The sequence below is a fragment of the Copidosoma floridanum genome, unplaced genomic scaffold, assembly GCF_036245765.1.
Source record: "Copidosoma floridanum isolate Cflo_tuat_1 unplaced genomic scaffold, Cflo_Japanese_pri ptg000020l, whole genome shotgun sequence".
NCBI classification, from domain to species: domain Eukaryota; kingdom Metazoa; phylum Arthropoda; class Insecta; order Hymenoptera; family Encyrtidae; genus Copidosoma; species Copidosoma floridanum.
Window position 1 is genome coordinate 3,820,133 of NW_028321897.1, and position 19,100 is coordinate 3,839,232.

General features: G+C 33.5%; 1 protein-coding gene across 1 annotated transcript; it reads left to right on the forward strand.

Moving 5' to 3' along the window:
• The first annotated feature begins 793 nt into the window (after positions 1-793).
• On the forward strand, positions 794-17,528 carry LOC106642169 (uncharacterized). The gene is made up of 7 exons (XM_089594011.1): positions 794-878; positions 8,872-8,933; positions 9,328-9,451; positions 11,492-11,648; positions 12,627-13,041; positions 13,197-13,505; positions 13,587-17,528. Exons 1-7 carry the CDS (start codon positions 794-796, stop codon positions 17,526-17,528), a joined length of 5,094 nt encoding a protein of 1,697 aa, XP_089450137.1.
• The last annotated feature ends 1,572 nt before the right edge of the window (positions 17,529-19,100 follow it).

The window sequence follows — 19,100 nt, forward strand, 5'->3', positions numbered from 1 at the left end:
AAGTTAATGATTAATTCCAAAGGTGAAGATGTAGCTTTGACTTTATTTAAAGTTGCTGCTGACAGTTGTTTCTTAATTTCTTAGAGACCCTCCGTTTTTATTGTTTAAATTATTATAGACATAGTGATATGAAACATCGAGTCATTGTCAAAAAACTAAAAATGATAAATATCATATACGAAATTCCTATAACCAATATTAGGTTGGATATTCACCATTCATCGAATTTTGTAAGTTTTTCTAAAAAAAGTTCAAAGAAAACTTTACTCGATGTGCCCGATACTGTCTGTATGTTTACGACATTCTTATCACTGAATGCAAGCCCTGGGGTGTAAATATTTTAAAATAAAAAAAAAAACCTTTACTCTATATCGAAAAAAATTTCATAGAAAAACGATTTTCTGAGAAATCTTTATCAGAAATAAAGTTGATTTGGTTCTGACCAGACCCGTAACAAACGCAAAGCGCGAAATCAACCTACACGAGCGTGCACTGTCTCTCAACAAAAGTTTTCACGACCACACCGTTATGAAATCTCTAACTGTACGTTTAAATCCCCTAACTTGAGACGCTTAAGATAATATTTCATTCTCAAAAATTAAGCCGTGAAACACGGAAAAAAAGTTTATTACCTTCGCTAAGTATCAGTAGTAATAATGATACCGGTCTCGATATCAGCGCGCCAGTTAATCCTAAGCGTGTTTCTACCAAAGACCAAAAATAAAACGTCGAGCGACAAAATTAACGAGTCTCTGAAATCTCAACGATCTCGGGGTAAGCATGTGTAGGTATAATGTATATTGACGAGGATGCTGAGAAACAACTTTTACCCAAGAGCGCAGCGAAAGTCGAAGCGAAAGACAACGTCGAAAGGAAAAGTTGAGCCATAGCCTTTGGTGTCCCCCCTCCCCCTGAGGGGGACCTTCTAATTTCAAGGGCTCCCCGCATGAAAACCGAGAGTTATAATACAAACGAGCGCGCATGCGTGTTGTAACACACGTGTACCTATGTGGACCGAACAAAAGCAGCGCTAGTGGGTATACGGTTCCACGCGTACAGGGTGGGTTTTCTGTATCCGGTCGGCCTCGGCCTACTACAACTGACCGGTTCAAATGATCGGCTGTACAATAATATACTGTTACCCTTTCCTTTTCTACATATATAGATTATGTGCTCGCGATGGTAGCGAATGGGGGCGTTGTCGATCTCTTCTGTTCTCATAAGCGTGTACGAACGCGTGTACAATAACAACACGTTTCTTTCGATTCTGATGCTTATAAAGTTGTCGATTCCAGTTGCACGTGGATTCGAGCGTGTGTTATAGTCATCGTAAATCGGTTGGGTAACAGTTGTACGATAAAATACAGCCATGGATTCGAAAATTTCGCTGCACACATGCGATTCCCTGTGCCGAGCGAACAAGTGAGCTATATAGACAGCGTGACGTTTCTGGGACTGCCGCTGTCGGATGGTGGATGGGTGACAGTCGATTGCGCGCGATGCTATTGTAACGTGGATCTGACGTGTGTTTATAAATGTGACGAGGTATATCGTTGCTGCGCGTGGGACTTATTGTGATTTATGGTCTTTGCCTCGACGACCAGGACGAGAACTCGTTTATTGGAGTTATCGTGCTTTTCGATGGGTGTCCCCCACCCCATTTTTTTAAACCTCTTTTTCTAGCTGATTGATTGTCCTTAGAGTTTTGACGGCGTTTAGCGTACGGAAAATCTTGTTTTACCCTGGGTACGAGTGGTGGAAAGGCACTCTGATTTTGCGCTTCGTCAAAGGAAGTTTTTTAGAGATCATTGTCGAGTCAGTGGAACTTGAGATACTGTTTACACTTACCAACGTTGCGTGCACTTTGATTTTTTCACTTGTCGGTCTGCAAGCTGACAGTACTCCCTCATTCCTTTTAAATGAGTGACTTAAACTATTACAGTATCACGAAAATAGATTCATTACAAAATAAATGTTTAAATTTTTACTTATCAAGTTTTGAAGAGTAAAGTGTTGGAAATACTACCATAGAATCGGTACATTATATGTCACATCCCCTTAATTACCTTTGTGCTTGAAAACAGTGAATGCGAGAACTTGAGTTCACCTCATTTAATCCTATATCTCGATAGAAGATATTTTTGGAAGTTCCCAATTGCTACAAAAAAACTCTTTAATTGTAATAGGATAATATGTTAATTTCAAAATCCAAAATAAGTGATTGATCGAAGAAGGTGAGAGGCATTCTGGTACGCTATGTAGACAAATATTTACGTCTACTTACATAATATTATCTCGGTTGACTAGCTGAGATGCTCATTGTTGGTATCAATTGGTACATATATCAATTGTCACTATACATAAATTCAATATTGTTTCTGGTTATTTTGTTATATTTGAAGAAGATACAATAGCCTAATATCATCGACTGTATTTCGTTGGGCATAAGCTTCTACTATAATTTTGATATGTGTGAAAGAAATGAATGGCTTGAAACTTACTCCAAACATCAAACGAGAACGTAAATCAATCGAGACGTTTTCTTTTGATTTGGCCAAATATCAGCGACATTATCAATTGATTGTTAAGATTTGATGATAAAGAAAGAAAAGAGAGGAATTATCTCTTACACACGAAATATCCAATCTCATAAAGTGAGATTTTTTATACAACAACAAAATCTAGAATCAAATTAAAGTGATTCAAAAAATACGTTGCTCAAGCCAATTGGAAAAATCATTTTCAATATTAGTTTCCTCTACGATATTGTTCTAATCATAACGACTAGCCCATTAAAATCCCGCACATCCACTTTTCCTTTAAAGTGTGTTACATCGAAAAGTGCGTTGCGTCAATATCAATCTCGTACATAATCATGCGAACGGAGGAAAAAAAATAATAATAAAGTAGGTGCCGAAAAAACAGACAAACGAACGTCCTCTGGGAACATCTTGCTCAACATACTTTTCAGAGCTGTTACCGGAATAAGGTTTTTTGTGCTGATCGACACCGTTACGCAACATCACCAACGCCCGGCATCCTTTATGTGTTGTGTGCCTTATAAGCGCTTGGTGCTGTGAAAGGCCTATGGCTAAAATTAGAGGGAAAGGAAGAAAATTTGAGGAGTTCGCCGAAATACCACAATGTGTTAATTATCGATCGATTATCCAGCTGTGAAAGACTCGCGATGTAAATGACCTTTCTCTGCTCACGAAATACCGGCCTGAGGCGGTTTTGTTTTACTTTTGGCACGGCCGAGCGGGACCGTTTTTTTTCTTTCTTTTAATCGTGAGTCTACAGGCGATGAAATTCATTTGTCATTCTGAACGCGAAAGCAGTCAACATACGTAGGATAGACATGCTTGAAGCAGATAAAATCGTAATAGAGATTTGGAAAGAAATGAAAAGACAATATTCAAATTCGCAGGATAACACAAGACGTATTAAAAAAACTATTTATTAGATTGTTCTGGAAAAATTATTTGAAAATAAGCTGCTAAATTTATGCAAAACACTTTATGTCTTGCATGTAAGGCACGACCAATCTACAAGGTTCTAGAGCAAAAAGTGTTATTTAAATAATACAATCTCATGAAATATTATTCCATTATCATATCCAACTGAGTATTAGTATCAATATGTTAACTTTGAATTTAAACTAATAAATGTTTCTTCAGCCATTTTAAAACGTTTTTCGATATTAAGTGACTTTATAATAACACTATCAGTGAAATTAGTCAGGACAAAAAAATGTATTTTTAGAAGATCTACAAATTTAGTATTAAACACTTTTGCTAAAAATGTGCTGTTGGATGGTGTAAAACGGTTTTTTAGATATTTTGAAACGATTTTTGTCGATTAAATTGTTAAGACGGCACTTCAGAAAAAAACTTATCTGACAAGAAAGTTTTGTTTTGATGAGCTCTGCAACATTTGTATTTGATATTTTGTTGCAGAATTTGAATTTATTTCTGTAACAGGCAAAAACCGATTTTTTCGCTGTTTTTGCATATGTTTTTCTGTATGGAGTGTCTGAATTACGATGTAGATCAAAGTGTTTCGTGCGAAATAGGTGTATTTTAAAGAGATCTACAACTTTGTCTTTGAACGCCAAAGTGTAAAATGTACGTGAAAAAAATTATTGCAGAAAAACTGGTTTTTTTTGTCTCAGCGATGTACTAAAAATGCTGTCAAAATTTTTCCTTTGGATGAAACTTTTCCAAATGTAAATCATCAGCTTAGACATCCAACTTCAAATTACGAACAAAATTACAGTCCGTTTAATTCATAATTACTTGAGTTAGTCGAAAAACTTAATGGCGTACACACATACTTTTCCACATACACGATGTGACCAACTGATATCACCCTCATGCTAAGTTAAACATTTATTATACACAAAAAATAGACGATTTATAAGTGGTTACACTTTTTGCTCTGACAAAATTATAAGGCACTCCCATAAAATTATCGTGCCTAATAAAAATTTCGAACGAACTCCAGGAAACGAGCACGTAAAAATCTGAGTCCCACAGTATTAGAAAATTTTGAAGCTTGTTAGTAAGGTTTGACAGGATATTAGAAAAATGTAGCCAACGAAATTGTTGGATGATATTTTTCATAACTATTTTGGTGATTATTTGATTACCAATCATGACACAACCAGAAGTAGTAAAAGCCTCTTAGACGTATCCCAAAAATTAAAAATCATTTATTTTTGATTTAACCATCGATGATACATCAATATGGTCCTATTCGATGAACACTATTATTGTATGCACCGATGATTAAAAATCTGCTAATATCACTTGTCCTGGTTTAATACCCGTGAAGAAGGAGAAGAAGCGATCGAGATGTTTTTACGCTCGTCAGTGAAAAGCCAATGTATGCCTACACCAAAGCTTGTAATCAACAGATGCTCGCACACATACCCAACGTATAAATGCAGTTAGAGTCAATTACAAAGCCAGGTCTCGACGTTTATTCAGCCCTCCATTATTGATATTACTCTTGGTACTATGTACACACGTGTATACGCGAGCACGTGCATGCAAAAGCTAAACTCGCTCAATTACACCAACTTTCGGGTACGTACCGTATACACACGTGCACATTAGAGAAGTGTAATTTCGTTTTCACCGCCTGTCTCGGGAGGGTCACGTGTGTACGTACTTACGTTGTAAATTGAAAATGATGCGCGCGCGTGTGCACGTTTTGCGATGGAAATTATTATCATTATTATCCATCCTTATAATCAATTACACGTGCGCGTGTGGGACGTTAGTATCTGCGTTGTGAGACATAGATGGACTGGATGATGCATGAAATATTAAATGCATCTACGGTTTGTAGAATTGCGAGGTGTTGGGTTAATTAATAATCAATTTAATTTCGTATTAGTGATTTTTCAGGTTTCAAGTAAAAATATGTAAGACAATGTAAGGGGTGTCTGGGACTGTCATATATCGTTTTTTCATCTCGATTGATTGAACACAGACTGAAGTGGGCAACTTTTTTTGGAATTATTAATTTCACATTGTCGTATAGGTCCTCGATTTTATACCGTATAAATGTGTATGTACCATATTTAGATGACCGTTGTAAGCCAAGTTTTGTTAATCTCATGCGGATACTTCTCTTAAAATCCACAGAAATTTTTTCATGCTTAAGAGTGAAATTATTTAAGGAGCAGTACTAATTTTTAATTAAAGCTTATGGTTAATATCTTTCGGTGGTAGATTATTTATAGCAGCCTTACATGTATGTTTACATTATAATTAACTATGCAATGATGGCTCTTCTTGTAGAAGCGCTGTTTACAGTCAAACATTCTCATGTAGAAGAAGTTCAGAGAGTAGATGGGGAGCAGGGAAATCCGGTATACTAAATAAATAAATTAAAGAGCCCGAAATTACAATTGTAATAAAAAGGTTCGTCAATAAGGCGGAGCAGGGACTCGAACCTGATCAATTAATTATTCGTGAAACTTTACGCTGACCGCTCAGCCACGACCACCACCGAGAGCGGACGTATTCATTGCACTTTTAGATGCACTATTGTGTCATCAGTTGTACGCCAGTGTGCCAATATACGGGCGCTGGCTTGACAAAGCCAAGCCACGTCCGTAACACTATGTACAGTATACCAGAAAAATTAAGGCAAATTTGAAAAAAAAATCTATATTCTGCTGATAATCACAAACTCTTACTGTAGTATTATCAAGCAATGAAGATGTTCAACAACTAATATAAAATTTTATTTCGAATTTTCGAAAGAAATTGTTGAATATATTTCCACTTAAACTTTAACACAAATTTTGTTCATAAAAAATTATATAATTCTTTAAAAGTCCATTCAAAAGAAAAAAAAAAATGTAAAAAATTTTTTCTTATAACTCAAAAACCACTATTCATTAATTTTGTCATTGATCTTCTCAAAAAATGAGATACTTATGTTAATAATACGAACAGAAATCCTTTCAAAAATAACATTAAATAAAATATAAATTAACAAATTGTTACTTAGACGCACATGTACATGAATCATCGATAATATTTTCGAACGTAATTTTACGTATACAGAGAAATGAGCAAAATATTCATGTATATTTTTTTGAACCCTGTACTAAAATTATTTAGAAAAAAAAAAAAAAAATGATAATTTATTGTAATCTATTATAAAAATGATAAGATACATTTATTTTCAAACCCTATATGACATTTATTTAGTAAAAAGAAAAATAAAAAAATAAAATAATGACTAATTTTAATCTATTATGAAGATGATATTACGATAAAAGCCTGATACAGAGATAGGTATCGAGAATGTAATGAAGAGAAAAAAAAATTATTCAATTCAACAAAGTTTAAAGATAGTAATTCTATATTACTGATTACACAGTCGTCATTTTATTAATTCTACCATTACATTGGACGCAATATAAAATGAGAACTTATGCCTTTAGCATGTCAGCATGTATGACTATAAAGATTTAATTGATCATGAATTATACACGCACACTAATAACATGCACAGTATATGTACAAATGTAAATTCATGGTCTCAGAACAGAGCTTCAGGCATCTCTTCCACGTAAATCGTCACTGGTTAGATGGCGCAAATCGTAAATTAGCCGCGAGTCCAAAAAAACTATCACTTGAAACGAAAAATTTCTATACATGACACATGGCTTCTTCTGATAGTTTCGACAGAAATGTTCCGTAGTATTTTAGTAAAGCTCACTAGAAATCCATGATTTAAAAAATCTAGTCAGTAGTTGAATAGAATATCTATTACATTACTTCTTTAAATAAAAGCTTACTAGCTTAAAAAACTGTAGTTCTTTGATATTAGTGTGGTTTTATGGTTACAATCAATGAGCAAGCAACCTATGTATTTATTTATAGATAGGAACAATGAGGAGACATCAGATTGAGAAACCAAGATCGAATACTTGTAACAAAATTGGACGAGTAAAATAAGTATTGAAACGAAAGTGCAGATTGAGTTGTTTCCGCCTTTACTAACTGATTTAAATCGTGAATTAAGGTATTTATACGTTGCTACACCTTACTTTTCTTGAGTAGAATCGACTTTCTTTGCGTGAAGTGTCGCGAAATACCCACTTACCTTTGATTTTTTTAACTGACACGCAAGAGGGGATTTTTAGTGAGCTTTATCTTGTAGATTACGAAGCCAATAGCTGAAGGTGACATGGTTGGCAGCAAACGGGAAAGAATCTTACCATATCTTAACGTTGAACTCGAATCACCGATTCGTTCACCATGTAGATTACATTATTGTCAGCGAGTAAAATTGATTTGTTATTTGACTAATTAATAAATGTTTAATATTCATTCCATCATTTTGATTGTAGTACAATATACAAACATTAGCTTGCAATAAATCGTATAAACGCATTTTGTACACTTTGGTTCTTTATCAATGAAAAAGTCAGGTAGGTTTTCAGCCCTTCACACAATTTTTTATCATAATGACCTCTAAATAAAAAGGACAACTATGAATGAAACTTTTTATCGATGTAATAGATTGAAGATGAGGACAAGACAATTCAAATGAAACTTGTTGATAAGAAAAACATAATGATTCTGAGTTTTAAGCACAAATCTTATCTGAAGTTTTCATAAAATAGTGCGAAATTATGGGATACAAACGTTTTGTTGACTTATCTGAAGTTGAAAAAGAAACTGATTGAAAATGAAATTGACAACAGCTGGAATAACGTATAAATCGTGTACAATTCGTATCTTTTTGATAACACTAGACATGACAACAAAAAATCAAATGTATTTAAATATACTAGCTCATAATTGGTGAAACAAATGAACTTATGATAATGACTTATAAATACACCGGAAAAAGTTTTGAATTGAACTATTGGAGTCGTGGGGGCAGGAGACTCAGCCTCCTATTTTTTTAACACAAAATTGAACTAAAACAATCCAGCCCGTGAATACCTAGTAAATCAACTATTATAGTGTGACAAATAAAAGCACCTTAATACAACCAAGACGAAATAATATATCAACGAACACTAATATTTACTACAAGTTTTGAAATGCAAAAAAGGATTACACAGTTACCAATCATGCTTGAAGAAAAATAAAAACAATTATTAATTAAATTCAAGTCATACAATTTATGGGAATAGCGGCAATAATAATAATAATAATAATAATAATAATAATAATAATAATAATAATAGTTATGTCAATTATATATATATATATATATATATATATATATATATATATATATATATATATATATAAGTATTATTCTCAACCTTACAATAATCATAAAGAAAAAGATATTTATGTAGACAATAAAAAAATCTTCATTTTGTTCCAGTCATTCTCTCGATCCTCAACTTCAAACATGGCTTCAGATTGTGCAGCGCGGGGGAACCAGGTGTAAGTATACACATAACATAAACATTGTGCCTCACATTCCACCTCACTAATTCCTTTCTAATATCCCTCCCCCATACTCTTCCACTTACTGATCTTATTTGCCTATAATATTCAAAGATCTTAATCGGAGCACACCCGGATAAGCATGCATATTATATCTCTCTCTCGCTTCTTTCGCGACGTGTGTCAATGTATGAGATTGAACTTGTTTAAAGCAAGTGAAAATAAGGAATTTATCGTAAACACGTCTTAACTCTAATGAGACATGTGAAATAGTGAAAAGAGAGAGAGAGAGAGAGAGAGAGATGGATTGTAAAAGAAAAATACACATGACTACTGGTGCCACACCGAGTTTCTCTCTTCCTAACCCAAGTGAAAATTGTTAATTGCACAGTATTTGGACTTCGACAATCTGCCGGAGACCAACTTCTCGTGTCGAGGCAAGGTGATTGGCGGCTACTACGCGGACGTCGAGGCCGGCTGCCAGATGTTTCACGTCTGCACGACCGGACAGAAAGGTAATGCCGCATTTCTATACGTAAACGTATATTATAATGCCACTCGTGAACGCCCGCGAACCTATAGATATGCAGTATCGGTACCCGTGAGTATAGTACTTATAGCCCATGCTCTATTATGCATATGTATCCACACACTCGAATGCACACGCCCGGGCGTCGTCTATTGTCTGCACGCCAGTGCGCGCTATCAGTTGGGGATCTCTCCTTTGCATTGATTTACTTTGACTGCGTTCCTGTTTCGAGAATTTTTCTCGCTCAAACAGTCGTGGAAGGACGAGGATTTTTATTTTGATTGATTTCGCTCGCTCGCATGACTGGTAGAAAGTTGGCTCTTTTAAGTTCGTTTCTTTAATCACGCGGGGAGTTGAACTTAAATGTATTCGATATATCGTAGGTGAACGTGCGAATAGTTAAAGATAATAGGCCACGGGTGATTGATATTTTTTATTTTAAAATGAGTAAGTATCTCGTTGACGTGCAATATATACATATATAGAATTCAGCAGGTGCTGTTCGATTTCTTACACGTTGGTCGAGCTTAGAGGGGAGAGATGGTAGTTTTTTCCAACAGAGCTTTAAATATCAAAGACTGCATCTGCTAAGTACGTACGTACATTTCATTTTCATCACCTGAACATCCAAGCTCATTTTATTGTACGGTAAACGGTATTGATTTCATTTTTTTCTTACATATATTTATGCATCAATTAATTTGATACAAACTTATATTACTCCAAGTGTAGAGATGCCTGTGGAGAAACTTAGTATCATGTTATTTTTTAGGAACTGCTAAAAATACTGTACTTTTAATTTACATAAAAAAAAAAAAAAAAATCATGGACATTGATATTCAAATATATCTTATCAAGCAGTTAAAGAGTTCTTTGAGAGTAGATACATTCAAAGTATGGTTTTAAGAAATTATGAAAATAACTACAATATTTAAAAGTTAAATGTAGATGAAAATTGTTTATTTTATAAAGTTGGTCGTCCAACTTTTCTTTGAAAAAGCTAATTTAAGAAAACATAAGATCAAACTTCAGAGATTTCCATGGAAGGGGTGAAGCCCCATTAGAGAAAAAAATTTCACAATATGTAAAATTCATCTACCCACGAACCACGGCACAGTGGAATGAAAAAATTCTTCTCTTAACCTTTGACGTTAAAAAAGCTTTCTAAATTTTGCAATCCCTATTTCCACCTAGTGTGTATAGGTACTGGTAGCAGACAATTTTTTTTTCAAACTATCACAAAGTCAAAATCTCCGACAAGACCGCAATGCAGTGTTTGATGCTAAAGAATGGGAGCTCGTGGCTTAGGTCAGCCTAAACATCGGCCCAGTAGTGCACTATGGTCATGGCATTATTCTGTTTGCCTACAGATTTATCATGCCAAGTATCAATTGAAATCCAAGCTTTTCGTCATACATAAATACATACAACTATGATCGTGTGTAAGGATATTGGAGAAAAAAATTATTTTCCAACTAGAACGTAAATTAATCAATGATTTGAAAAAAATGTAGCGATTACACGCCATCGAATGCTACTAACGAATAAGTTATCAACGAACCTTTCTTATAATATTAAATACTTTTCTCACTACTCTGACAATTCTTGACTCTTGGTAACAACACGTTAGAGTTATTTCATGCAGCATAAGAAATTGACTTTTAAAATCACAGTACGTTACGGATTCTAATGTATGAGTAAATACATTTTAAGTATACAGCAAGTAATTTTTAGATACAAGTATTAATAATGGATAAATATGTTTGTTTAAAAAGAAAGAAAAAAGGTTTCTCACTTAAAAAAAATAATAAACTCATTACTGTACAGTTGTGTTTAGAGTGATGAAATAAATTTACAAATTAAAAGTAAATTAAATTTTAAATTATTGAAAAAATATTACAACATTAGAAAACATTGTTTGAACCTACTTATAAAAAAAAAGGTTTTTTATGTATAACACAAATCAAAAAATGCACAAGCTCCCCAAAAATAATGATCCATTCTTCATCCCGAGATGTGGTTTCAGATGAGATAATGGATATAAAGTTTCTCTGCCTCAACGGGACCGTTTTTGACCAAGAAACCAGAGTCTGCGAGAGAGTCGATGAAGTCGATTGTAGCAAGAGCGAGCAATTCTACTTCCTCAACCTCGAGCTTTATGGAAGCCATGCCGTAACTCTCAGGTAATTGTTTTGTTTTATTTTTGACCAGACAGCGATTATTATCGTATCTTTATTAAAGTGTTGGAATATTAAAAATATTTTTAAATAGAATCATCATAGATTTTTATTATTTTCATGAAAAGTTTTTGTGTACCACGCGTGAAACTAAGTTTTTATTTTAATACAGTATTTTTTAATCTTAAATGAGTAGGTGGCAATTAATTTTATTGTTTCTAGTGTTTTATGTTGTAAAACACGTATATTATGTAAGATTTATAAAATGGATAATCGCAATTGCCAGTCATGACATGATGAATGATAATAATGAACGGGAAGCCTGTTTTCAAATAAACGGTCATAGTATCAAGTAACGAAACGACGTGGAAAAAATTTAGCGATGTTTATCGAACGAAATGTCCATTTCAAATCTCCCACAGGCCAGTGCACTTTTGACAACGTGCAGATCTAGACCGTGATAACCTCACAGCTGCACTGAGACACGTTCCGTATAATTATTGCCAATCAATCGGTGACTCGATCGATTACAATGTTTGCGCTACAGTCAATGAGCGCAAGCTGCTAGATGATTATAAGTGCGAGTAGGATGCTAGATTTCGAAAGGGACCTCGTGCTTATACGCTGTGTGTACCGTCTTAGATGGTGTTACAGAAGCTGTGTAACGCTTCGTTTTATAATTCACTTGCGTTAAGATGATTTTTGCTTAAAACACAGCCAAGCTAGATTAACATCTTTCTTTCCATTGGGTTCCTTTATTGAATCCTTCACGTTATTGAAGTTTCATGGTCTATAAAGTCTGATTTTTATGTGTTATAATGTTTGTCACCATTTTTATTTAAAGCAATACATTAAGTAAAATTTTATTGATCCGTACTAGAGTAAATTTTATAAGCTTCACGTTTTAATTGAAGTTGTATAACGCTTATATCTTAAAATAAATTTTATAAGGTTTACTACTCATTAATCCATATATTTTATCAGTGGTAACGAAGAAGAAGAAGAAGAAAGAGATGAAAATGAAGATGACGGATCGACAGAGCCGAGAAGCGATCATCAACAGCAACAGCATATGACGTCGGTAATACCTAGCACCTCGAGTTCAACAACCACGACTACTCCACAACCTAATCAACCATCAACGACCTCGGCAAACAATATTTATCAATCAAATTCAGCAGGTTATTCTCAACATTACCAGCCAAGACCCGCATTTCCTGCTGTACAAACCAGTCAATCTAACACCCACTATGATGATAAAAATGGTGGATATCATCATCAGTACATTTTCCACAGTGACGAAAGAAGCAACAATAACAATAATCAAGCAACATCGTATCAGCTTTTCAGCAATCAAGGAGTCAGTTCAACAACGCCAACTCCTCAAGTTCACCAGCAGGTATATATTTAATCTCTCAACTCACTTCTGTGCTTATGAGTAAAGAAAGTTATTTTTTTATTCACTTGGAAGTTTAATATTATGAAATTTTTATGTTGGTATTACGATGATATATTATGTATTAAAGTATTAATGTAATATTTTATATACTTTAGGTTCGATATACTTCGAATGCAAATACACAGGTGATTCATAGCGAGCCATCTACGGTGACACCTCTTCAATATCACGTACAATCAACGTCTTCAACTATTCAAACACTTTTGAACAGCAATGCCAATAACCCCTCTTTAATTAACCCCTTATTCCATAACCATGGAATTTCAAGCACAACTGAACAATTCAATGTCCATAATAATAGTCCACGTGAAATTGCTGAATATCAAGATAATTCTGAGGATGAACGTGAAGAGCAAGTTGAAAGAAAGGCTCTAGAGCCCGCCCAATCAACAAATCAAGGAAAGGTAAAATAAAAAAACGATTACAAAGAATACTTTCTTACTATACAATGCTTTGAACTTATAAAAACAATTATTTTCTTGTAGAACTCAAAGTTAAAAATTTCTCCAGTTCCACAACAAGAAAAAAATCCATCAATAATTCAAACAAAGAGTAGTGGCCAAACATCACAGCAGCAAAGAATATCTATTAATTATTTACCAACCCCAAACTCGATTCAATTAACAATCAATGCCTTCTATCCCACTCAACGACCTACATCACAAAATCCGCAAAAATCTTCAAACAATCAACAAGTAACTCAACATATACATGTTCCACCACCCCCTGCTATTCCACAACTGAAACCTCAACAGATAACAATTAACTTACCCCCTCCAGATATTCAACGAATCGTTCAAAATCCATCGCCACTTCTGCCGTCTCAATCTCGTGTGATAGTTACTGCAAAAGCTAGTGTAAGTGATGAGTCTGGACGACCTTTAAATGTTAGCCAACTAATAACTCTTCCTATCCCAACAATACCATCCAACTACGATGAGTACAAAGAAGGTGATGAATCTTTTGACCCTTTTTATCGTGATGTGCCAAAAATACGAAACGATCAACGAATAGTGATAAGTAGAAAAGTTGGAACTGAAGGAAGAAATTTAAGAAAGAAACGTTCTGCTGATGTTGAAATCGGGAAAGAAAATCCATCATCTGAAGAAATAATATTCAATGCAGAAATAAAAGATATCAAAGATCTAAAAGCCAATTTACCAATAATAAAAGCTATCCTTTTTGGATTACCTATACCTGAAAACAGTAATTCTACATTCACGTCTGAGAATAAAAATAATTCAATTAAGAATATCGATGAACTTACAGTAGAAAAAGAAACTGTAGCAAACACAGAAATTTCAGTCCCTGTTAAAAATGAAGATAATAGATTTCCAATAATAAATGCACATAGCAGGCCAATAATTGCTCGGCAGAATTTAAACCGTGTATTACGACGTAATACTACACATCAAGCAGCTTCAAAGCTGAAAGTTAATGAAGACATCCCTACTGATGCAGAGCCAAAGGACACAGTACAGTTATTTTTAAGTGCTGTTGATGGCAATAATTCTTTAATAAACAATAGTGATTTTACACATCAAAGAAATCAACTTAATCACTCAAACGAAGCAATTGATCCAAATAATGTGTTAGACAACAGAGGACGAGAATTTATACATACACGTTCATCTTTGAACTCAAATACATCAAATCGTAAAAGATATCGGAGTGATGATTCATTGGAAGTATTTCAAAGATATTTCCCTCGTAGAAATATTCGCATTCAAGCTAAACCATATAAATATTATGAAGATTATGATGCCAGTGAAAGTGTTGAGTCAGGTACGCGCCAAAGATCTAACAGATTAAGACAAAGACCGAAAGAAAGACGCATTTACAGAGATGATTACATAGATTCTGAAGATGTCATCGAAGATGTTGTTGAAGATGGAGATTATGATGATGAAATTATTAACTTTAATCGCAAAGGAACTATACGAAGAGGTCCACAGGGTCGTAGAGTTTTAAGTAGGAGTCGGAATCGTTATTATGATTATGAAGATGATATTGAAGCTTTCGGGAAATCCAGATATAGAACTAATAATCCCGTATCTGGTAGGAACAGAATAAAAATCCCTTCTGAATTACCTCAAAGTAGAAGGCGTCGACCAGAATTGGAAAGAAGAAGAAATGGAAGAAGGCGGCCTCTCAGTCATTCGTATGAAAATTCAGTAATAAATAAAACGGAAGTAACTGATATTGAAACGTTGAATGAACCTGTTTTACAATCATCGCAAAATGCTGATTTTCGTACTTTGGATGAAAATAAAAACATACAATCATCTACAGATGATGAAAATAATAAACAATCAAAAATATCCGAAAAAAAGCAGTTTAATAGTTTAAACAAAGAAGAGCTACTTGATAAACAAAAAGTTAATAACGAACAAGACTTACTTAATCACAGACAGCCAAATACTAATGCATTTAACGAGCCTACTGACAGAGATATTTCTGATGATTATGTTGATTACGCAGACTTGAGGCATCATATAACTAGAAATGGTTATGCAAATAGAAGAAGCAGAAATAGATTTGATACTAGACTTGAATTGATACCACGCAGGGATTCCAATCGCCGCGATAAAAGCAGAAAATTTGTTGAACAAGACCAAGAAGAAATAGAAATTACTAGTAAAATTGAAGACTTAAAATCTTATTCTAAAAATGATAAGCCTACAGCAATACCGGATGATGAGAACTTGAGAACCACAAATATCCCAACAGAATACACGATTCCTGATGATGTGTCTACAGAAGATTACGATGAGTATGGCATAGAAAATACAACATTAAAAGTTGATAACATTGAAAGTACAGACTCTCAAGAAGATATAAAAACAACTACAGAATATGTTAACACAGAAGGTATTTTAAAATTCACAGATGAATTACCATTGATAGATAAAAAAAATGATGAACAAGAAAAACAAGAAATGATAACTATCAAAAGTGGACACAGTGAGACCAGTACTACAAATATAGAAGATTATATTGATGATAATTATGAACCTGAAAGCTACATTGGACCTGAGATCGAACAGAAAATAAAAGAAGAAAACGAAGAAGATTCTAATATACATACAACTAAAGTTAACCACACTGAAGGAATAAGAAATACAAACGTCGATACTAGTCCAATACGTGCAGCAGATAAGCAAGAATATGATGAAGTATATGAAGAAAAGTTTGAAACTACTACTGCTGCACTTTCTGAAGAATATTATGATTCAGATGTAACGTTGGATGTGACCCTACCTCCTACAACTCTGAATCCAATTCCAAAGCCAACGACGTTAACAACTACTACAACATCAACTACAACTACAACTACGACAACTCCACTGGCAATCACTTATATTGATACATCTATAACTTCATCGACTTCATCAGTTCCAAATACATCAAGTACTGCAAGAACTACTACTAAATTTGTTAAACCTACAGCTTTTCGGAAAAATTATATTTATAATCCCACAATAACAACGCCAAATCCGGTAGTTATAAGACGTGGCCAACCGTTAGGTGGTCCAAAACCAACTAAATCACCTCCAACTTACAATGAGCTAGCTCCTAAGCCAGTGATTCGAAGGCTTCCTTTGTTATCGAGAACTACCACGACAACATCAGAATCATCGATATTAGATGAAAATAGCAAAATAGAAGAGGACGTGTATAGCAGTAATGATGAAATTAGTTCAATTTCTAGCACAGAATCAAAACGCAACCCAATAGTTAATCCTGTACGCATTGATCTAACTACTGTACCAACTGTAGCAACAAAAATAGGCAATAAAGCAACAACTAAAGATGCAAAGATTGATTTAGTAACAGAAAATATTAATAATCAGATTCCATTAGAAGAGACAACTACGTTGGCTGCGATAGTAGAAAACGAAAAAATTTTCGATAATGAAGTACGAAAACAGAGTTCGGATTCTTACGATGCATATTATGTGCCAAAAAAATTAGAAGATTCAGTTGTCGACACAACAAAAGCAGATATTGAATTGTCAACCATAAGTCCTGATTCTTTGGTAGATGAAACAACGAAAAGTAAGGATGATTCCAGTCGTAAAGTTTTCAAAGCTCAAAAGACGACCGTGAGAACATCGCAGTCATCACCAACGATCAGGCCATCACAACGACGAAAACTGGAGCTGACAACCGTTAGAACTCAAAATCAGAAAACAAGTCAAAGCTCAAAACAAGTTCCAGGCTTCAATTGTCTAGAAAAAGAAATGTATAGTTTTTATGGCGATGTGCGAGACTGCCGCTTATTCCATTATTGTTCACGAGGGTTTACAGCAAGGCAGGTTCTAGATTTTCGATTTGTATGTGAAGAAGGCACGATATTTGACGAAGAAAGTCAGAGTTGTCGACATGATGTGCAGAACCCTAAGTGTATAAAAAGAACTTGGTGAACACGTTATAGCTCTCTTTCTTATAGAATAATCTGTCTAATAATATCGCAATTTAAAATTAGTTTGATGTCATGAAAATTAAACTCTTACATTTTTTGTAATATATCGTTGTTCTTAATACTGGTCCTAATGCTGAATTTTCCTAAACTTACTTTTTCTGGTAATAATTATGAGAAATAAAAAATGGTTTAGTGATCAAATATTTTTAGCGATTGAATTTGTTAAAAAAAATTAGTTTTATTTCTTATTACTGATTTTATTTGATTGTGATCAGTACTGTTTTCAAAAATTTTATGAATACCTTCATAATCGCTTCATATTCAGGATTTCAACATTTGTCACTTGTAAGCGTTGTAGTGAAAAGTTATTTTCTCATGATGTTTAATTTGGTAAATTCATAGTAGCTGAGAAGCAGAGTTGTATTTAATTGCACATTTTTCATTATAAATATTCATTTAAATTCCATTGATTTTAGTAATTTGTGAATCCTAAATTTTTCTTAGAGAATTTTTCAAGTTGTAAAATGAAACAACTTTTACTTATAAGTATTGCCATACACCTACTTTAGTATTTCATAAAGGATTCACTCTTATTAGAATTAATGGGAATCCTCGCTCTAAGAAGCATAATAGAGGAAATCTTTAATTAGTCGTTGTATACTAATATAATTAAGTAATTTAATGATAGATAGTGGTAATAGTTATGTTTGTATTTTTGTACTATTTATACATTTAATGTGTAAACTATGGAATATATACTCTCTAATATATAATATTCGAATGTTTTTCAATTTTTTTAGTGTAAGACTGGATGACACCTTGTTATATCTACATTGAACAGCAAATAGCTGTAAATGATTCTAATGAAGGAGGTTCCTTATTCTTGCCCTGAGTAATAGGCGTCATCTTATGTGAGTTGCGTGGGCTAGTAGTTTTGTAATTTTCTTTTGTTAAGAATCACGAAACTAAAAAAAATGTTTCAAATACACTCTTTTCATGCGTTAACAAACAAATAAGTTTATTAAAACTATACTTCATTCTCATGAATCTAGTTGATAGTTTTTATAATCATCTTTCTCTTTTCAGCAATGACCAATTTAATGTACAATTCTGATCGGAGAACAAATAGTTACAATGATAAGACTATTTGTTTTAACATACGCTTAGGTTATTGTAATATAACCGTGTTATGTTGAAAATGAAAATGTAATAGATAAAGTTAAAGTTTTAATTTGAGCTTCTATATTTACTTGTACTCAAACATAGTAAAAATAACTGTTTGTAAGCATAATTGAACACTAAAATAATGTATAAGATATTTTTTATGGTTGAAAAGGGAAGAGTATTATAATGTAAAGAATAAACGTGTATATACTATTATTATCAAACTTAATGAATGAGATTACTTTAAATGAATAAGATTATTTTTAATAAAATTATAATTACAATAACACTTTTTTATGGTAATTTTATAACGTAATAAATCATGAATGTTTGCTGTAACACAGATTGTATTTCAATAATATTAAGGTTTCAGTTATCAAGCAGATAACAACATCCAAATGCTGCGTAG

Coding starts and splice junctions, on each gene's coding strand:
- LOC106642169 (XM_089594011.1), top strand. CDS start 794: ATGTATATTGACGAGGATGCTGAGAAACAACTTTTACCCAAGAGCGCA. Junction 11,649..12,626: donor AGCCATGCCGTAACTCTCAG/GTAATTGTTTTG, acceptor ATATTTTATCAG/TGGTAACGAAGAAGAAGAAG. Junction 13,506..13,586: donor AATCAACAAATCAAGGAAAG/GTAAAATAAAAA, acceptor ATTTTCTTGTAG/AACTCAAAGTTAAAAATTTC.